Below are 23620 nucleotides of genomic sequence, written 5' to 3' on the forward strand. Positions count from 1 at the left end.
CCTAGGGTAAAGCTAGATAACTCAACTTACTTTCTAATAGTGTAACCAGGAAGTAAAATCCATGGATTTATACCCATCTACTTTAAATGAAAACTGCCACCTTTGAGAAAAACTATATAGTCCATTAAAGACCATAAATAATTGAGGAACAAATAGTGATTGTACAGTGGCAATCCAAATGTGAATAATCGGTCCTTTGAATCTAGTACTAGTGGAAGCAATGTGAATCAGGTCCAGACAAGTTTTTGGGTCTTCCACTGACTTTGCTGCCTTAATATTGACTTTTTGTAAAAAAAAAAAAAAAAAAAAGGATTGTGTTACTTTTAATTGTATTCATTATTATTATGTTACTGTTGATGTTATGTTGACAGCTGGCTGGTAACCCAGTTGTTCATGTGTGAGCATTGGTGTGTATGTGCTCCAGGCTAATACCATCTTACTACCAGCGATGTGTCTAATTTAAAGCTACTTAATAGTGGAAGGTATACAGCTGCAATCAATAAGGCTTACATCCTCCTTGACATGAGGAAGCACAATGTATGAATTATGGTACAGACTGCGACTTTGCCTTGAGTTCTGTAAGGTGCATACCCCTCCCCACAATTATAGATAAAATATTAAATCAATTTGATATTATATAAATATACACATAAAACTGTATGTGTTTAATGTTGTGTCTCTCTATCTATCTGTCCGTCCGTCCATCTATCTATCTATCCATCTGTCTGCCATACATACAAACAATCACAAACCAAAAAACACACAAACAAGAAAACACAACGGCCTATGTCAAATTGAGCTAACAGTTTAGCAAACACAATGATCCACTTTTAAACAGAAACGTACAAGTAATGAATTGCAGATAACACAATCACTTCATCATTAGGATAGCTCGGTCTCTGCCTTCACACACAACACAGTTCTTTCCAGTCATCATATAAAGTTTTTATGAAATTTGTGACATTGCATATGTCATGGCGACCTATGATTAAAAGGGGATTTATTATTATGGGTTGATGAACCAGATTTCCAGATCTGATTAGTTAACCCGTACATGCAGGGCATTGTATGTCTCTGGTTATTGCTGCATTTCAAATCCCTAAATATTTAGCCAACAATAAAGTCCCAGCTTAGTAAAATACTTATATATATCTAATTCTTCTGTAATATTTGCAATGTTGTAAAAGACACATGCAAGGTTTTGAAGAAGACTTTTCATCTGAAAAATCTTTGCATAAATCTAAGTATTTGAAGAAAAGATTTTTTTTAAAAGGTTCAGCTGTTGCAAATGTATTTTTAATAACACATTCGTAACCTACCTGTTGCGAAGCAGATTATGCTACAGGCATTTAAGGCACTCAGTTAAGTAGCGGTTTAACATAAATCCCTGTTGCTTTTCAATTGTGGGGTTAGGGGTTATACCAGTATAAGCTGCAAGTCAACCTGCTGCCAAAGTACATACACCCTGACTGTTCCAGTTTTCCGAGTATGCAAGTACAGCCAAGTCTGTATTTTTGTAAGGGGGTTGCACTCCAGTAGGGCGCAGCTCCAGTCAATCAGAAACTCATGCTTAGTGTTGCCATCTACATTGATATTTTTTCGGGACAGTCCTGCCTTTTGTAAACAAAAAAATAAATTAAAGCATCTCAAAAAAACAAATAAATAAAACTAGTAGGGTTCATAAACCAATAAATAAACAAAATTGAGAGAAGGTCAAACTACAAATTGTAATAAAGCTGCTCACCGTATAAAATCAAATGACTCACAAAGGATTAACTAAAATCACGAAAGGTAGTGCTAAAACATACTTTCTTAATCCACACTTAAAAACACACTTAGCCTTAAATGCTTTGCAGATAATACAGAAATGTGTATTATTGATATGAGGCTCCACTTAAAAAGCCAGAATCTCAGTCACACAGCTGGAACGTAAGTATGGTAGGAAAGAACCTAAGTCAGCGATGTTGGGGAAAATATTATATATATTTGTTTAATATGTGCTTGATTAAGTCTGTGTGTATGGAAGGTCAGGAATTATCTTCAAAGGGAGTTTCTGTTTAGATAGTTGGAAAGATACAGCACCTGAAAGGCACCTATAGTCTCTATCTAGGAAATCACACCTTAGGTTAGAGGAAAAGGGATGGCTGGGAAAGTTAACACTTAAATAAAATAACAGGATAGACAACACTTTGGGCCTTGGGAAAGTAAATCACATTTACATATCAATTGAGGTTGCTATTTACAACATGGGAACCAATTCCTTTAAAAATAGAAGATACTGACATCACATTAGATTAGGTTTGGTAAGACACATATGCTGCACACAACATCTCACAGCACATACACAATGTAGCAGATATTATTAGATAGATGGAATGGATGAGTGTTATGAATGTATTTTAACTATAACTCTGTACCATTCTTCTTCTGTAATATTTAACTGGGCAGATTCTAAGTAAAGATTTCTCTCTGGTAAGAACTATGGTGTTGGCTGTTTATTTGTAATATCGGATAGAATACCTTTGTAGTGCTAGTCATATATTTATCTGGACAAGGAGATAAAGATATATGTTAGTTCTTGGAAGAGGTGATACAGGGATATTACATTCACTATTAAAACACAACGCAGAGTGGATTTCTCTCAAAAGGATACCAATTGGAAGTATTGGTGGTGAGAGAAGGATTATACAACATAATTGGTGCCGTGACCGTGGCCGGAAGATTTCTTTCTTCAGAATCTGCCTAGGATCCAAGTTTTAACATCAACGTATTTGGTTCTGTGACTGTCAGCCAGAAGAGGCTTCCAGTGTCTGCATAAAGCTTGGTGAGTATATTTGCTATTTATTCTATTGCTGCAGTGTATATTTTTAATATGGCATGTAAAAAGGTAGATGCAAAAATGACTTGTTCAGAAAATGTTAAACAGTGGCTTATGAATTATATTAAGAGACATGGTGGTCCTTATGAAATCTCTCAGGACTGTAAACAGTCATGGGAAAAGATGCAGGAGTTTTTAGGAGAAATTTTATTTGATAAAAATGTTTCTGATAAAAAAAGAAAAGGGTGTATTATGCAAGCATTACTATCATGTTGTTTAAAATTAGAGGGAATTGTAAAAATAAAGGAGGATGAAATGGCAGAGCTTAATTCAGTAATGAACATGAAATATGAGAAATTGAATAATACGATTGTAGATCTAAGAGTGCATGCAGTTACAACTGGTGAAGCTTTGATTGAAAAAGCCAAAATGTGTGAGGAGCTTACAGTGGAGAATGAGAGGCTTAATGAGAAAATTTTGAAGATGCAAAAAGAATTGGATGAATGCAGACATGCTACTAATATGGCTTTTAATAAAATGGCAGAAAGCATGGCACCTTTGAGTAGGTCTCATGTATCTGAAATTCCAGGGTCTATTGCTAACCCAAGGATTGGAGATACAGGATACAAACCTATTTATCCATTGGAGGATTTGAAACAAAAGTCAGTGACAAATCTCCCTGCTGCTCCAACTACAACAACCACAGTGTTGAATCCTGATAATTCTGGAGAGATTCAGCTGGTTACTAAGCAGTTAAAGCCACAAGAAATGGATGCCATAGTTAGAGAAATAGGGCAGGTCCCTCAGCAGGATATCAATCACTTTTTGCAATGGTTTTGTGGAATTCAAAGAGTGAAAGAGATGTATAGTTTGACAACTAGTGATATGGAGAGAGTGCTGCAGAGAGTTGTTGGAAATGGATTGTGGGTCAGGATTGTACAGACATGTGGTCAGCAGCGTAGAACTAGGGATATGTTGAAAGAGATCTTGAGAGCACTTTATGGAGTTACATCAAATGTGTCATTGTCTGGAAAAATTAAACAGCTGAAACAAGAGTCTCCGTATGAATTGTCAGCTAGAATCTCCACAGTGATGGAACAGTTTGGTGTCAGTAATCCTGGTTTTGAACAGGGAGGGATGGTGCATAGATCAATGTTTTTGGATGCATTAGAGGAAGATATTAAGGATGAGATATTATCTGTAACCCCAAACCCATCAGAAATGTGTGATTTACTGTTAAGAGCTGATAATTTGTGGCGAAGAAAGGTTAAAAATGAGAGTTTTGCTGTAGATGCTGCCAGGATTTTCAGAGTAGAGAGGAGAGACAGGTCTACCATGTATCCTCAGAAACCAATCAGGGGAAATAGATTTCAGCATATGGGAAATTTTAGAGGTGAGAATGAATCTGGTAGTGACAAAAGATGGAGAGATCCACAGAGGGACCATAGGAATAGGGATAGTGCTAAAGGGAGCAATGTAATGGGAGACAATTGGAGAAATAGATGGGAGGAGCCTCAGGTAATCAACAATAATTGGAATAATAATAATAACTGGGAGAGGCTAAAATGGAGAGATAATAACTGGGAAAATCCCAGTTGGAGAGAAAACCGAAGAAACAACAGAGAGAATACTTGGAGAAGGAACCATAGATGGGATGAGCAGCCCAATAGACGAAATTGGGATAATTGGAGGAATAAAGAAGGGAATAGCGAATACTGGGGCCTGAAGAGACAGACTGAGAGATTGGAGGCAGAAGTAAAAGCACTTAGGGAACAGATCAGAGAGGAGGGAAAGACTGATCAATTGAGGGTCCCCAGCAATTAATAACTCCCATCATTTTTTGGTTTTTCTCTACATCTGTGTGTATTTTTGTTTTTCTAATAGCCTTTAATAGCCTTAAGCTGATTTTTTATTTTTATCTTTGTATGGCAACAGATCGTTGTCAGTTTTCTTGCATGCTGACAAACATCTTTGATGGTTTGTCGTTGTTTTTTTTAAAAGGGGATATAACCGAGCTTCAGATTGGAAACAGAGTAATGTTGCAAATTTTTTCCCCCTACCATCCATTTCCAAAACCAAAATGGAAAGGTCCATATATTGTGCTTGACAAAATTGGCCCTTATGTGTATTTGTTAAATGTGGGAGATGAGAACTTTAGATGGACACATGCATGTCAAATAAAAGCCTTTAGAGGAAAAAATGATGTGCCAAGTTAATGTAAATGTTAACATATTCTCTTAGTTCTCTTTTCCAGATAATAGGAGATGGAGTGGATCCCTGGAAGAGCAGCCCACATAAGGAATATGAAGTGCAAGAAAACAGCAGTCGTGATGTGGTGGTTATGTGTATCGTTTTTTATGTATATACTGTATAGCTTAGGAAGGAATGTCATGATGAAGAATAATAATAAAATGGTACATCAGAGTACTCCAGTATAGGGTTATCATAGGGAGAAAAGGAATTCGGAAAATTCAGAGAATATCAAAGTAAGATTAAAAGTAAAGGAACAATCACCTGATGTTACATGTAAAGACAATCTTACAGTCGTTGGGCCTATAGGGGGGTGGATAGTGGTACAATGTAATATTTCAATGCCTAAAACTAACTTTCCCTCCGAATTTGCAGGTTGGAAATATCCAGGAGGAAGTGATTTACATAAGAGTACCAGTATATTTTGGGCCAATGCCACAAAGGAAGTGAGGATAAAGATGCTGCTGGAGAGAAATTTTACATTTTCCCAGGATGGTGTTGTAACATGCAGCCCCCATCAGACTGGATTACGTAATACAGTTGACCCAGCAATTAACATAAGAATTATAAATTCAGGACTGTCCAACTACCACCCAGTGGCCAGAGCATGGACTTTTCTTACAACCAACACAAACTGTTGCGTATACTGATGTATCTTATGTAACATTACCATTATTGTTAAATTTTTCATTATTTAATATACCAGAGAGTTGCCCAGAGATGATGAAAGAATGGTTTAAAAATGTATTTCAAGCACATATTAATCTATTCTGGGATGCAACACAAGGGCTCAAGTTTAGAGAGAGAGAAAAAAGGGATCTGGGTACTGATATAATCTCAGGGCTCAGTTTGGGAACATCAATTTGGAATAGGGCAGACATAGAGGGTCTTAACTCACGAGAACAAAATTATGTTAATGGGTTGCAGCAAATTATGCTTAAAGAGGGACGAGTGGATTTTAACACTCTAGCTGAAACTGATGTCACGATACAGAACATTCACACAGTTGCTGCAGATTTGCAGTGGATTAATATATCTGTGAATGCTCTCAGAGAATCAGTTAATAACAATAATGTATCTAAAGCTATGGTATGTGGTATAGTTGGAAATTTACTAGACGAACATCTAAATTTAGGCCTCCAAGAAATAAAACGAGGGGAATGGCCCAGAATAATCAATTCTACCCTAGTCTATGATCTGGTTAGGGAATATGGCATAGATTGTCAGAATATAGTCCTTTCCAAAATTAAAGGTCTGCAGAGTTGGTGCAATAAGTGCAAATTAGGAAAAAGGGTAATTCCATTAATAATTGACATTCCAGTTTGGACAGAACAGCCTGTACCTGTTTATAAGATGACTATGTTTGGTGAGTTGGAAGTGGCTAATCACACTAATGTTTTAAAACAATTCCTTCCACAAACTCGCTTAGTAATAAAAGAAGACCAGTTCTGGAAAGTTATCAACCCCAGTTGCTGTGACAGATGTGGTAATGCTTGGCTTTGTTCCTGTGTACTTGAACCACTAGTCCAGGCAGATGGGTGCATGGTGGAAAACTCAGGAAGCTGCCCTGTTCACCTTCACAAACCCATAAATGGTTGGAAAAGAGTGGTGCACGGACAGGGTCCCACGATCTGCGCACTGGGAGTAGCTTCAGTTCTGTGGCAGCAAACTATACAATGTAGGGTACCCCAAACAGGATGGTGAAAGTGGGCAAGGAGGTCATAAGAGCCAATATCCAACTCACACAAAGATCTATGGACGTGGTACAGGAAGATCTAGGAAATTGGAATAAAATGGCTCCCTCACTTTTTAAGAAAATGCCACCACTTAATGTAGATTTGGATACATTATTTAAAAGAAATAATCGAAGGGTTGTGCAATTGCAAGAGCTGGTGAAGGAAAATGTAGCCAGCCTTAATGATTTAACAAATAGTTTTCAAGAGCCCTGGTGGAGCATACCCTACAATATTTACACACACCCAGGATTAAGAACTGCTTCTGTAGTATTTGTTTGTCTACAATTTGTTTTAATCTGCTCTCTATTCATTTTATATTGCTGTTGGAGGAAAGAACTAAAAAAAAATCCATACAAAGCAGGAAAAATTAGAGCTCACATCAATTTTAGGGGTATAAAATATATGTGTGGGTTCATGTCTTGCCTTGATTTTTTTTTTTTTTCTCAATATACAGAAATCAGAGTGGGTGGCGGGGTTGTATGTGAATAATCTCCTTATTAGATCTTATTCAAGTGGGGGAGTGTTGGGGAAAATATTATATATATCTGTTTAATATGTGCTTGATTAAGTCTGTGTGTATGGAAGGTCAGGAATTATCTTCAAAGGGAGTTTCTGTTTAGATAGTTGGAAAGATACAGCACCTGAAAGGCACCTATAGTCTCTATCTAGGAAATCACACCTTAGGTTAGAGGAAAAGGGATGGCTGGGAAAGTTAACACTTAAATAAAATAACAGGATAGACAACACTTTGGGCCTTGGGAAAGTAAATCACATTTACATATCAATTGAGGTTGCTATTTACAACATGGGAACCAATTCCTTTAAAAATAGAAGATACTGACATCACATTAGATTAGGTTTGGTAAGACACATATGCTGCACACAACATCTCACAGCACATACACAATGTAGCAGATATTATTAGATAGATGGAATGGATGAGTGTTATGAATGTATTTTAACTATAACTCTGTACCATTCTTCTTCTGTAATATTTAACTGGGCAGATTCTAAGTAAAGATTTCTCTCTGGTAAGAACTATGGTGTTGGCTGTTTATTTGTAATATCGGATAGAATACCTTTGTAGTGCTAGTCATATATTTATCTGGACAAGGAGATAAAGATATATGTTAGTTCTTGGAAGAGGTGATACAGGGATATTACATTCACTATTAAAACACAACGCAGAGTGGATTTCTCTCAAAAGGATACCAATTGGAAGTATTGGTGGTGAGAGAAGGATTATACAACAAGCGAATCAGAATGGAACTGGGCAAATCTTTTCACAATTTTCTCCAAACATTTTATCCAGTTTGCATCAAATTGTAGAGCTGAATATAAAAAAGATACAATGTAGTTGGAATTATATCCAGATTAATCAGAGGATTCAAAATTAAGTGTAAATAATGAGGGTGGAGTTTAAAAAACAGTTAATACAGAGTTAATACAGAGTTAGCTCACTACTCCTCGGTAAACTAGAAAGTAGAAGATATTACCAGCAAGGCACATGTCCAACACGTCAGACTGGAGCTCTCACAGCAAGCATCAAAGAAAGTGCAGGAGCGTTTGTGCCCTCCATGCGATGAATCTCTGCTCACCAATCACCATATAACAATAAAGAAATCCTCGCGTAAAACCATCACATACAATGTTTGCAACTTCTGCATTATCAAAGGCTCATGCAGACTGCTGTTATGCCCCAAACATTTTCATCCTCCACTCTTCCACTTTCTATAAAATGCTCTCCTCTATGAGGTCCACCTGGCTGCAGGAAACACGTTAATGTATATTTGCAGCCGTCAAAGCTCATTCCAGCTTTTTCAGTATTTCCTGACAATTGGTTTGAACCCATTCACATATTGTGTCATTTTATCCAGACTTTAGGTGAAGAGTAGCTTTGTGTATCTTTACATTTACCTTCCAGCATTAAAGGACCACTCTAGGCACCCAGACCACTTCAGCTTAATGAAGTGGTCTGGGTGCCAGGTCCTTCTAGGGTTAACCCATTTTTTCATAAACATAGCAGTTTCAGAGAAACTGCTATGTTTGTGAATGGGTTAAGCCTTCCCCTATTTCCTCTAGTGGCTGTCTCACTGACAGCCGCTAGAGGCGCTTGCGTGATTCTCACTGTGAAAATCACAGTGAGAGCACGCAAGCGTCCATAGGAAAGCATTATGAATGCTTTCCTATGTGACCGGCTGAATGCGCGCGCAGCTCTTGCCGCACGTGCGCATTCAGCCGACGGGGAGGAGAAGAGGAGGATCGGAGGAGGAGAGCTCTCCGCCCACCGCTGGAAAAAAGTTTTTACCCCTTTCCCCTTTCCAGAGCCCGGTGGGAGGGGGTCCCTGAGAGTGGGGGCACCCTCAGGGCACTCTAGTGCCAGGAAAACGAGTGTGTTTTCCTAGCACTAGAGTGGTCCTTTAAGCGAGCTGTTCAGATTGGAAAAGGAGTCGGTTATGAACACTGTATGAGACTCACTAATAGTGGTAATATTCATACAGCAATAAATGGGAACCTGGCCACCATGTATCTCTGATTGAATGGATACTTCAAGTACTAAAACCAAAGAGGAGGAGAGCTGCATCCATAGGTTCTTAGTACCATAACCACTAAGATATACGTTGTAGCAGGTATGGTGCTTGTAGGCTCTATATTAGTAATTCTAGATTATGAAATTAAGATTAGCAAATGTGCTAGATTATTCTCCCTTTTGTCTTCACATTAACATTTTATACATGGAATTGATAGGTAGTTAGTACATTGCAAGCACCAAACCAAATACATTGTTTTAAAGCAGAATTTTGAGAAACTGCACCCTGTTCATGTACACCTGATCTCAACTCCTCCACCTTTGTTGAAGATGGCGCTGGATAACTGTACCAGTAACAGCATCAGTGGTCAACATGTCCGCGGGTGATGACATTTTTCAGTGCAGAGTCCTCTACCCAGCTGTGTATCCTGTCTCCTCCTTGTGTGGGGTATTTACACAACTTTTGCACACATTTTTTGAGTAAAAAAATTTCAGTGACAGTGTACTTTATTTATGAAAGTGAAACTCAACTTTTGCTCTTTAAGTACTCTAAAAATTTGAGCAACTTTTTTTTTTTTGGGGGGGGGAAATACATATATTTTTTGCTCAAAATGTGATTTTCACTTCAAGTTGTAAATAAAGCCCACGCTAAGGATTGCAAGTCTATATACAGACATTGTAATTATGAGAGGCAAGTGTATGATTAGATAATGTGTGTCTTGATTCTACTGTACTGTAGCTTGAGTTGCAGGTTAGCAGTAGTCAATGAAGAAAGTATTTTGAAGGACCACAGAGCAGGGTATCAACAAATAAAAAATTGAATAAATACTAAATGTCTAGTGACAGAAGTAGGGACAAAATATACTTTAAATGGTGCATTAGATCTCTCAGTAATTACTTTGGCTAGTTGCCTATTGAGGCTACAACATAATTTCCAGGAGCACAAGTAATATCACACGGTAAGATTCCTGGAATCCCATAGCTGGCTAAGCAGCAGTGCGATGACATGCAGCTTGATCCAGAATTCCTCGAGATGAAAGGAATACAGAAGCTGATGGCATTATATCACGTCTACAGGTTTAGCAATATTCTGGACAGGGAGCAATAACAATACAAGATATGTTCCATCAGGGATTCACACAGGTTCAATTGTGTCCAATATAAGGGACTTAAAAGCCCTGCCAGTGAATACACAAACACAAGCGTTTGAATACTCTTAAAACATTTTATGATAACATACAGTCATACATTGTTTGTCTGTTTTTTATTTAATTTAAGTGCTCCATGCAGGAGTAGGATCCTAGGATGGAAGTAGTGTCTTAACAGAAAAATGTGATCACCCATGACCAGTGGTTCTGCCAGTGGAGTCAGACACAATGTGTGGACCAAATGAAAGTTTTCAACTAAAGTCTTGTCATGCTAGGCATTATGAGGTAATTCCAGGGACATAATATATATATATATATATATTACTAGAAGATATATATGAATTAAAAAGTAATGCAATCCACCAATATAGTGTCTCGTGAAGTGAAATGTAACTGGTGCCACCCAAAAATGTGGCAAGCCCACATGATGAGTTGGCCGGTTAATGCACACCAGGGTGCCTGCCAATCAAGCAGGCAAGTCCAACAAGGGCAGACCATACAGGAAGTGCAGTTGTCTCAACACTCTCTACAGGATCCTACTGCCTGGAGCATAAAGCGTAATTATGCGCTTGCGCAACACTTTCTGGGAACATTTCCCCATTGTTCCCGAATAGCTGTACACCAGGGAATAAAGTTGAGACAGCAGGACAGGATCTTAAAATAGGCACTGCCCGACTGAAACAGGGACGGTCACGAGGACTGCAATTCAGTGGGTTGGGTAATGTTTTGGTGGTAATGCTGTTTTTATGTAAAATGTTACAATTATTATTTTATCGCATAGTGGAGATAACCCACAAAAAATATGTTTGCAGTAAGTGTGTTGTTTCTGCAGGAAAGATAAGGTGGCTGAGATGTATCAGCAAATACTGTAATGCCATTTCCAATACAAGAATCGCATGTCTCAAAGTTATATCCCCACCTGCTTCCTAAGGACTTGCCTTACATTTTATCATGAGGGAACAGGATTGTTAAAGGGAATAATACACCTCCCATGTGAATTTTAACAAAGAATTTGGAGACATCTTTTATGTCTATGTCCTTATTTGTCAGTCTCAGCTGCATTGAAAATAATAGTAATAATTAAGATAATAATGATAGCTAGGGTGGCATTTTACAACCATCTAAAAAGCCATTCAGTTGACTCATTAGAAATCATCAAAGGGCCAGCCTTGAAAGGAATCTACACATGGGACTATGAGTCAATGCTGACTCTCAACATTTACAGGATGAAAAAGGGGACCATATTCACCCTTTAAAAAGGCACATTTATCATGTGGAAGAGATTATAGCCAGCCTAGCACATTGTAGTTGCCCTAAGTCTGTAATACAAGGACATCCAGCGTCTTATGGCAGATGTGACACACAATTTAGTTCCTGGGGGCTACTGGAAGTACATACAGTATATATCCGCGTAGGTGGAGTGGTTCTATTACTGCGGTATTGTGTAGTGCTTTGCACTGTCTAAACTGATCTTATGGTTAAAGATAATAACATTGTAAATAATATTTACTCTACATGTTTTCTAATAGTGACAATCTATATTGGTTCCCATGCTTTGCGAGACTCTACCACCCCTGCTGGGAGCCTGTTCATTTTCCAATATTTGTTGAACTATGAAATGGAAATAGCCCACAATTTTCCTTGAAGTCTTTTACACAAAGTTGGAAATGGTAACAGATATACTTGTCAAGCCATTACTCACCCAAATTGTTGATTTAAATGATTGTTCATAGAACATTCCAATTTCAACAAAACATGAGAAAAGCAGAAAAAAAAACACCCAGAAAATCACATTGGCAGAGATGCCCTGAAGCGAATAGTATTCCCTTTTGACATTATTGATTACTAGTCTGTGGATATTCTCCTGGCGAGATAGAAACATAATTAACCATTCTGTCATAGAACCAGCTGTCCCAGAGACATTTCAAATTGATATTTAGTTGCCTTGTAGTGCGGCAGAGGAAGAAAAAAAAATGTGCCTTATGTGCTATTTTTTTCACCTAATTATATTTCAGTGATGTCACGTTCCGTGCTGCAGGAACACTGCATACAGTTCTGTGCTGCGGAAAATTCCAAAATATGTGCTGCCAATATGTGACTCCTCTTGCTTTGTAACCCTTGCCTTCAAGAGCATGGGTGTAGAAGTGTAGATGGCAGGAATATTAGGGCAACATATAGTTGAAATATAGTTAGCCCAGACATTTCTTACAGTGTGTAGTTGTCATACCTCCTTTTGCATGGGGCAGTAGAGAAAATTCTTACAACTTAACACTCTCCTGTTCCACATAGGTAAAGACAAATCAGGCTAAAGACAATTCAGTTCAAAAATATAACATTAAATAATAAATAAATAAAGACTGAAAATTAAGTGATCATAGAGGTTAAAAGAATACTCCAGTATGAAAATTAAATACATTAGTGTCTAATTTTGGAGTGTTCAGTTGTCTATTTATGATTTAGCAGCCATCAAGTTAACTTACCTCAAGTCTAGTGGTAAAGTAGTCTTCTCTCTGCAGCTCTGCCCCAAATACATTCACTATTGAAGGCAAATCTAATGTATGTCATAAAAAAGCACTGGGGTCCTAGAGTGCACTCGTGGCAATTACCCCACTCCACCAACAAAATGATTCCATTAGAGAAACATTGAATCTACTGCTTTTTAATAAGAAGCATTGCGTTCCTCTTTGAGAATTTGTTCAAGTATTTAAAGATTAGCACCCTCCATATCAGAAAGACTGATAGCCAAAAGGTGCAATCTATATGCTTTTTAAAAGTTCTTCTCTTGAAATCAGCATTATAAATGCACATCATAGTCACCGGAGCAACTACAGCTTATTGTATTTGTTCTCGTGACTAGAATCATTCCCTCAAACTTTTTGCAGTAAACACTGTCTTTTCAGAGATAATGCAATGTTGATATTACAGCCCAGGGATGCCTCCACTGGCCACTCCTCATATGGCTACTAGAGGTGCTTCATGTGGCAGTACTGCACAGTGTGCAGCACTGCCATTCAGTGTCTCCACCTTCTGCATGGAGACCTTGAACTTTCCTCCTAGAGATGCGTTGATTCAATTAATCTCTATGAGGAGATACTGATTGGCCAGGGCTGTGTTTAGCTTATGCTGGGTCTGCTCTTGATCTGCCTCCTTGACAGTCTCAGCCAATCCAAAGCTTTCCTAAGTGAAAGCATTGTGACTGGTTCAGACCAATGCTTCTTATGATGTCAGCCAAGCAGGCAAATCAGAGGCAGAGAGAAAAAGACCTAAGGGGAGAAAACTCCCCAAGGGTCAAAAAGAATAAGAAGTCCCTTGTCAAATTCGGTATATGTTTAAAACATAACTTTTAATGATTATTAAAATAAAATACCCATACTTGTAACATAAATTCAAAATTAAAAAATAACTAAGAATAGCAGACAGGCAAAAGAAAATAGCATATAGCAAAATATCTCTTGTGTAGGATATACGCCCCAATGGTATAATCACTCTAAGAAATCCAGTAACCACATGGGGAAATTATTGGTATCGTAAACACAAATGCCGTAGCTTAGACATTAGGAGCAACGGCTACTTGCTTTGAATACTCTCATCTTAGATAGACGTTTATAGTTTCCCCCCATTAATGCACTCCAGTTTCCTCTGCATGAAAAATACTACTTAGGAACTCTACTAGGCTGTAATATAAACATACTGCTGGAGATAAAAAGAGTAGAGCAGCATATAGTCGAAATATGTAGCAAGACATCTCATAATGAAAGGGAAATTCTCCTATACTTGCTACAAACAGCAACAGAATAATACAATGTTACCACTACCCTTAACTGGGTAAATCTCATTGCATGCAGTACGAACATAAGCCACGAATGCTGCCGAGAGGGAGGCTGAGTTCGAGGGGATACTCTGCAGAGAAAGTGTCGCCCCTACATTAAATCCATAGTGGTGATTGGCTACCCCATTAAATCAAGGATCCCCCCACCATAACCCTCGGTCAAAGACTAAGCTATGATGGCTATAGTAAAAAATCAAGGGAAGATAAAGAACTGCTGAACAGGGCTTCCCCCCCCCCATTCTTTCATTTCTCTCATTCACTGCTTTTCATTTCTTAAATACTCTCCTATGCACGGGTAACACATTATGTAATCTCATATCAATAGCACATTGGTTTGGTCATGCAATTCATCAAAAGCAGTAGAGATGTAGCCAGGCCTCTTGTGACAGGTCAGGCTCAAGAGCCTGTGTGCATGAATACAAATATGCAGCCATGTATAATATATATGTAGATTGTTTTTTCTCTTACAATAGGAAACCACATATGCAAATCTTTGCACACAACATACATTTTGACATGGATGGCAAACATATAGCACTATTTTGTGGCCTATATTTTTCTTCGAATGCTTCCGAAACGTAGCAAATTAAAGGCTTTTAAATTTATAGAAATTTGTACTCCAATCACAAATAATCACATACCTACCAATTAGTTTTTTTTAGTGGAATAGTGGAATTGTAAAGGAGCATTCTAAGCACTATAGCACTATAACCACTATAGTTTATTATAGTAGTTATGGTGCATATAGCCTATAGACCCCCTCACACCACCCCCCAAAAAAAGTTTAAATTAAACAATTTTTGAGTGATTTGAAATGATAGCTCCACTTAAAAAGTAACTTTATTATATGATGTGCAACTTAGTTTTTTATTTCTTTGAGTTTATATATATTTTTTTAATTTACCAAATCTTTTAGAAACTCACCATAACTCACAGCTATATATTATTATAGTTATATATTAAAAAGGACTTCAAAAAGATCAAATTCAGCATTTCACATATTTCTGTTTCTACTGCTTATCCAAAAAGAAATGTAAATCAAAATGGCAATTTTTCTGGTTCTGAACTTTTTCTTCAGCCAAAAATTGGAACATGTTTTGGAGTTGTAGCATTGATTTCAGGTGCTATTTTTTTTTTTACCATGTGTATGAATACTTCTTTTATCATTTAAGGATGATTTATTGCAAAGGTAATTTTTAAGATTTTATACATTAAAATCTTAAAGGCATGTGTTAGTTATATATACATATGCATATATACATATACACACATATAAAATGTATAAAATTATAAATGAAACCAAGAGGCTGCACTCATCTGAACATACATACATTATTGGGTGCTGCTGGGGCCAATTCATACAAGATATAAGGTCCAGCGCACTCACTCATTCACTAAACAGCAATTTCAAGTTTCACAGAATGTAATAGTTTTATTTAAAAACACCTCACCTAGGCAAAAAATAATGGGGGTTTAGTTACAGTAGATGATCATACATTGTATAAGCCTGCCACAATGTCAATGTACTCCATTCCTGGCAGGTCCTTCTCTAGCATCCTAAGATCCTATTTAGCCTTAGCCTTGACCTGCAGAGAGTCACAGGAGGAAGTATTACCCAAGAAAGTGGATTAATCTCATAAGTGCAAGCATTAGGTTGCAAAGGAAAGGACTTGACAAAAATGGGGTACATTGACGTTGTGGCAGGTTTATGCACTGTATGATCATATCATGAGTGAGTGTGCTGTATTGTATATTGTATGTTATTATCTGCTGGTTCTATCACAATGTTATTGTCTGTTGATAGGGATTTGATGAACTCCCTTTCTCTTCTGGAGCAATTTGAGTGGTATTGGTGTGTGCCCTTGAGATAATCAGAAGTTTCATTTTGTACAGAACGTAAAAACGACTTGATAGCCGGTTGGAACAAGGAACACACTGTTGCATGCTACAAGTCTCCATCCCACTGCCTTGAGAGAGTCTCTACCCTATTCCTAGTTCTTATGGGTATTTAGGAACAATTCTGATCAAGAAAATGCACAGACACAAATTGCCACAATGTGGGATAAATTTAAATACAGAGGTTACAAGGAGACCACATTACAAAGAGCCCTACAGAAGTGCCAAGGTGACACTTAAGATCATAGCAAGAAGGTACAAACCACTCGGACTGTATTCCCTATGACATATATGACAGCTTCGCCTGAATTTAAGAAGATTATCAACAATAATTGGAGAGTAAACTGGCCAACGATTCATCTTTACCGGTGGAATTCAGGAGTCCACCAATGATGTGTTTCGAAAGAAACAAGAATCTTAGAGACCTCCTGGTACATACAGATCCAGTTCACTGTTACCAACCTCAGCAGGGAATGACCAACTTCAGATGCTATAGATGTTTGGGATGTGTGACTTGCGGACATATGCTGCCAGGTAAATTCTTCACACATCCCCATTCTGGGAAAAAATACATAATTAAATATCGCCTAACCTGTATCACGGATTTTGTGGTCTATAAGTTAACATGCCTATGTGGGCTAGCCTATATAGGCAAAACTGATTTACCACTCCTTGAGAGAATTAGGAATCATAGATCTAGTATCCGTATGGCATACAGGGACAATAAGTCAGAGCAACTGGTGGCAAAACATTTCTTGGACATGGGACACACTTTACCTACTTTAAAATTGATGGCCATTGACCATATCCCCCCCTTACGGAGCGATGAACTCTTGCTCCAACGGGATCTTTATTGGATCAGGGCTCTCCATACGTTCCCACCGTATGGTCTAAACGAAAAGTATTCCCTTTCCATATTCCTATGAGAGAATCACTCTCGGTTGTACGTATGCATCTTTTCTCTGGTAAAGCACTAAATGGGGAGTGAGGCCACCCTGGGGGATAGGCATCTCTGCTACTCCAGTCTGTGTCTCCATAGGAACATGTGGTGTATTCATCATCTCCAACCTATATAGGGTATTTGGTGTCAACAGGGTATTTAGGTTATTTAGTCCCAAAGGCTGATCCCGTCAAAGTCATAACTAGGCACATGACTAACTCTGGGGGTTCAGTCCTCTCGCCAATAGGAGGCGTGGGGAGCTTCCTTTGGAGCATGAGAATAATATACTTTTGTATCTAGTGCACAATCTGCTAAGACTAGGGGCATGAAAAGGGGTGTGCAGGGTCTCGATATAGAGCACAAGGACTGCTATATAGCAATACTTGCAACACACTTCATTGCCATCACCTGCGCACCTATTATTATTTGTTTAGCATTATGTATATGTACAAGGGATAAATCGTACTATTGCCATATATGCCAGGAGCCCGGATGAGGGTCACTTAGGCTATATTTATTTATGGTGATTTTTGCTTTGCTCCTTTATTTGGTAATTTGTTTTTTCGTTCTCTTCTGTTGGACTAGTTCTTCATGATACCGTTGCTTTCCATATGTATAGATGCATACCGGTACGGGACTCATTATTTTATAGTGCATTGGTACATGAGGGTTACACTCTCTTGAAATTGTTGTAAATACAGTTATACACTCCTCATAATAGTTCACACAGTACAGTCAGTGTTCTGATGTCCTGGATAAGATGCAGCATCATGTAAAAAACTGGGACACCTAAGCTTATGTCCCCTGGCTCTTGGACCCTATGATTAGGGTCAGTATTGATAATAGACATTATGGTTGAGTAATATATATCATCCACTTACATGTTGTCTGCATGTTAGATCACAGTTATGCTAATATATGTGTGCTTTGTAACTTGATCAGTACAGTTTTGCTAAAATGATTGTGGTTCATGCTTATTTCAGATATGCCTGCCAAGTTATAGTATTTCTTTTTTATAATGTGGAGGACAAAATTAGGATATGTGGGAAGCTGATTGCCCCCTCAACTACCTAGTTACAAAGAATCCCAGGTGGGGATCCTACGACCTACGCCCTGTCATAGAGCAGTTAGTCTGCCCTAAACATTGTGAGTATATTTTATTATATTTTATATACCTAAATTATTTTACTGAGAGCACTATTGCTGTTTTATTATCTTCTCTCTGAGCTCCTGATACCATCTCCAAGAACACTCATCATATATCCCACAAGCAGGGATTATACCGCTGTATGCCTACAACACTAGAGCTAGTAGAATCTCTACCCAATGTGAGTGTATCTGCTATATTTTAACATCTTTTACTCAACTTTTGGAACATACTGCACCATTATTGTTTCCATTTTTTATCTCCCATTTGGCCGTCTGTTACTGCATAGAAGAGGACACTCACCGTATCTCCTACAAGCGGGGATAATACAGCTGAAAGCTATCCACACCAGAGCTGGATTAAGCTCTGCCAACTGTAAGTAAGACCTCTCCTATTTTTTCATTTTGACACTTCTTGGATCATCCTGCATCACCATCATCCATCGCCCTCTCCTATATATTTGGATACTGCGAGGAGCAGAACCTCACAACTCCAGAGACCAACAATAGGATCCAAGTTCTACTCTATTGAACTCTGTTTTACCATCACTATCCTAACTAGGACTTTAATTTATTTACCTTGTTTACTGGCGCAGACCCATCCTTTGTTTGTTTGCTCTTGTCTATTTACTCCAAGGACACATAAGGGAGTCCTTGTTTGGGACTGCTGCCTTTTTCCTTTTCCTAACAGATTAGCGCTGACTCTACTCTTTGTTTTTTTGTTACACATATTGGTCTATTGATGCTGACAAGCACCGGGCAAATACACCTGTAAGTTGGAGTGCAAGACTATTTTCTGTTTTTATATATATATATATATATATATATATATATATATATATATAATATATATATATAATAGGAGTACAGAAAATTCTAATAGTTGTAAGGTAAATCGTTATTATAAAGCATAGTACATAAGACATAGTATACCAATAGTTAAGAACCAATATTATCTAGTAAGTAGCATGCTATACAGGATACAGTGCTATGTATACTATGGTTTCAAACTGACATGGTCAGTACACAAAGCCTAGTGCATAGTATCAGCAAATATACTGACCCAAATAGTATGTAGAGGTGAGGAAATTTAAAGGGGCAGACAACTGAAATGCAGCATACAGCATCTAAATAGTATATAACAGTATGCTCAATTTCAGCAGAAAAAAATCATTGTTGTCGAAATGGACATTATATGAGATTGACTGCACCTGGCTGGCTAAAATCCATCCCAACATAAAAATATTAGCCATATGAGGTAAATAGGTAAATCAGATACTAGAGATGGGAACAATAAGAAAACAAAAAGGAAGAAATAACAGAGGTAGGAAAAGAGCCCATGTGTGGTGCCATTGGTAAATCCAGCATCGTACTGGACATACCCAGCATATCAGGAAATACACATTTGGCTGGTGGAGAATAACCTCCACTGTTAGGTGAAAAAAAAAGAAATGAATCAAAAACAGGCATAGATCCCCTGCCCAAACCTGGAAAATTGTAAAATCCTAGAATTATGTGATACCTTCATCTAAGCTATAATTCTAAAATTAGGGATCATTAACAAAGAGTCCCTGGTATCAAAAATTGGATTATACGAGGCTCGACATAAAATGAGGGCAAGAGACTTCTATGGAACATCCTCATAATTAAAAACATGCACGTCAGGGTGCACCACATCCAGCACACCGTCAACACAAAACTGCATCACTGGCTGAAGTCTAAAAGCAGTTCTCAGATTCCCAACAAGCAGTATGTTGACGCTTCAGGCACCCAGGAGACTCAAGTGACACACAAGCTCACCTGCGACCCATGGCCAAGGAAGTTCCACAACATATTCTGAAACCCCTTGAGTATTCCCTATGTACCTCTCTCCAAGCCAGCCACTCCTCCACTCCAGATGTAGCCCAGTCCAGCACTCACTGGGCCACCATGGACCAAGGTCCACCCCCACATCAGGGCTCTCAGCACATAGGTCACATATTCTTCAGGTCCCTTCCAAACCTTATTGTGAGGCCTGCCTCAGGATGCTGTAAGGGAACACTACAGTATCAAGATGTGAAGCAGCAGATGCAAGCTCCATGGAAGCCTCCAGCTGCAGCCAATACAGACGACTGTGGGACTTTGAAGAGCAGCCACAAAGTACAGTATTTGACAACAACCTCCACTCTGGTAGGGGAATACACCAAAAAAATTGATAAAGGGTGAGGACGTTATAACTCTGTAACAGTAACTGGGCCAGGATACCTCCCTTCCCTCCCATCCTGTGCGGGAGAGCAGCAACCAGTCCAAGCGAGTCAGCACCAACAAAATCCTCCTAACAGGAGCATGAAGTAGGATTTTATTCTGCCATCCCATATGTCGAGTAGCTGATGAGGCTCTAATTAAATTAGACCTGACTTAATCTGCCATGAGGTGTCAGCCTGGTATGCAATATCTGGTTTATTGGAGAGACTGAAGGTCGCTGTTGTTGCCCAGGTCTTACAAATTCTGAGATGGAATCGGTAAAATGCAGGGTGGCTAAGATTCTGAGTTTTTGAGCAAGAGCTATGAAGGACAGCTTCAGACCCGGTCAGCAGCTTGGCCTCGCCCCTGATGTGCTTTATTATACTGAATAAGCAGTAACAATTTTAATAGCATTGTTTTAACGAGGGCAACATTTTAATAAATATAAATCTGTCACTTAATATTCTAGAAATCTCTATAGCATTATATCCCGTTGAGAGCTATTGTGCAGTGCTTAGTCTGTCTTAGAAATCGTGCATTCTACTGCATTTCATTATTGATTGTCTATATGTCTATACCTACAGTTTGTGATTGCTGGATCTGAGCAGTAGACTACACTGTGATGTGGTTAGAGTGAACCCGTCAAGAGAGGTGGGTACAGCAGATACAACCATCCAAAGTATTTCAGATTTCATGCAGGTGACGAAGAGCAGAATTTCAGGCATGAAAGAGCAGCTGAGATTATTACATGTAGCCAGATGTCAACAATCTTTATTTATAAAAATCATTATCCTCATCCTATCAGTTCTCTAGGTAAATAAGTACTTAAAATGCACAAAGGATATAAGCAAGCCCCATGAACAGGTCCCCCCGCTGATCTTGGGCAGCCTCAGAAGTAGCTTTGTTAATTTAAGCCATCGTTGGTCTAGTGAGCTCAGTTAAGATCAATATAAAGAAATCATTAATACCCAGTACTTTGTCATTCCCTCCTGAGCAACAGGGCCCATCTCAAATTCATATTTCTGCTGAACAAGAGCTTCAACAAAGTCCTAGGTGTTCAGCAGCATATTATACATCTCAACAGAATTCCTGTGGAATTGCATGATGGGCCAGTTATATGAAATCCACTGTAATCTCCCACAAGTCATGTTTTTTATCGTGTTTCATTACATTTGGCTAGTGAGTTTACACTGCAGCTTTACTTGTACAACGCTATAGAACATGTTAGTGCTTTAACAAATTGTATTGATTATAAAGATACAATGTTGGTCAAATGTAGGTGCTCAAGAAAGTGGCCCAAAACGCTGCTCAGATAATTAACCTTAACAAATTCCCATTAACTAGCATATTTATTTTATTGTTTATATTGTCGTCTTCTTATACTACATTTCTAATATTTAATATAATCACAATGATCAATTTTATGTTGCAATACATAAACATATATTTTCACTATGTATGTATATTGAATTCTTATGAAACCATAACCTTTTTTTTCCTTTAATTCTTCATGTATTTTTATTCTAACCAAATATTATTGGAGTAATTTAATTAATATAATGTAAAAAGTATTTATTTTCCCAACTGTAATTATTGAGTTGGCCATAGTTCAAGTTTTATCCAACTCAGTAAAAAAATATAAAAGCACATGCTGAGATGAGATGTGCAATTGAGGTAAATTTAAAACACACATAAACCTGCAGTACATATGAGACACCACTGATGAGATTTATCTTAACTGTTGTATTCCGAAACAGGGTGAAAAGATGTAAAGGAAGATGCATCTACAATGAAATGTGTCTGGTGGTCCCACTTGTTTCCATGGTGATTGACTCTCTTAATAGGCACCATTTTTTTTAGAAAATAACACATTGATAATTCTCCCCCAAAGCATTCCTCTTAACTATCCCTATGTAATCCCTCTCTCCATCTTTTATATCCTAATGACTCACTTTTCTGGGAGCTCCATATTGTTGATGCGTCTGAGTGTATAACAGAGCTCCTCAGCAATAATACTCACAGTAATGAGTCTTTAAACTACTATAAATGTGTTTGGAAATCAGTCTGTGTAAATAAGATACATTGTTCTTGTTCTAAATTACTTTTAGTTGAAAAAAGTGTCTTTAGTAAGTGGCCACACCTACACTCACACTCATAAATGTAAAATGTTGGGATGTACGCTGTGGCAGACCGCCTAGCACCCCGATAGCCTCTGCCTATCAATGCTCCTAGTGCTAACCGAGTACTCCAAGCACTCCACCAGACACCATCAACAGTGTAGTCCCCACTTTCAGTGTTACAGGTAGGTTTGGGTCTCGCTGCCCTCCACCCACCCTGGACCCAAGACCAGGATACAGCTTCTAGTGGGTTGACCTCTCCTCGTCCAGAGAGTAAAGCAGGCTGCTCTTACAAGAGCAAGTGATTATAATCCCAGGGGAGTATAGTGATATAGCAACCCCATGGTAGAATTGAAGGGGCTGCTGGCTTTCTTTGGACCTAACCCTCCTGAGAAATATGTACAGCGCACAATAGAAATAGTGGAGAGGAACTTCCAGTTCAGAGTGGAGCTGGCAAGTGTGTGGGCAACGCATATCCTTGGGAGCGGGACAGTCGGTCCTAATCCCCAGCGGCAGGGCATCTCACAGGGAGAGGAGACAACTGGTCTCCCTCCCCTGCGGCAGCCTGAGTTCCAGGAGGAGGTGATGGCCGATCCCTCCAGTGTACAGCTACCAGCGTCCTGGGGAGGGGAGGCAACCAGAGGTGAGCAACCTCATAGACTGGTCCCGGGAGGACCCCCAAATGGCAGGTGGAGATGGGACCAAGGTTTCTCTACCGGACCTACAGGGATGCTGGGTAGCTGGCCCAGATCCCCAACTGCAGCTGGAGATACCAGAAGGGAGGACAGTCGGTCCTACTCCTCAGCGGCAACTTACCTTACAGGGAGAGGAGACAACTGGTCCCCCTCCCCATTGGCAGCTAGAGATACCTGGGGGAGAGGAGACAGCTGGTCCCTTTCCCCAAGTACAGGGGGACAGGACTCCTGATCCCAATAGTGCAGATGGGACCGGGGCCTCTGCACCAGACTCACAGGGATACTGGGCAGC

At 38.8% G+C, this 23620-nt stretch overlaps 2 protein-coding genes across 2 annotated transcripts in view; one reads left to right on the forward strand and one right to left on the reverse strand.

The window, feature by feature from the left end:
* The window catches only part of CSMD2 (CUB and Sushi multiple domains 2), a 916375-nt gene that overhangs the window by 731485 nt on the left and 161270 nt on the right, over positions 1-23620 (reverse strand). The gene's annotated exons all lie outside the window — the stretch shown is intronic.
* On the forward strand, positions 2600-19939 carry LOC134600767 (uncharacterized). Its single transcript, XM_063445158.1, has 5 exons — positions 2600-4336; positions 5073-5163; positions 5444-5599; positions 5775-6662; positions 19845-19939. Exons 1-5 carry the CDS (start codon positions 2873-2875, stop codon positions 19937-19939), a joined length of 2694 nt encoding a protein of 897 aa, XP_063301228.1. The 5' UTR covers positions 2600-2872.

Source organism: Pelobates fuscus, chromosome 1 (genome assembly GCF_036172605.1).
Source record: "Pelobates fuscus isolate aPelFus1 chromosome 1, aPelFus1.pri, whole genome shotgun sequence".
NCBI classification, from domain to species: Eukaryota; Metazoa; Chordata; class Amphibia; order Anura; family Pelobatidae; genus Pelobates; species Pelobates fuscus.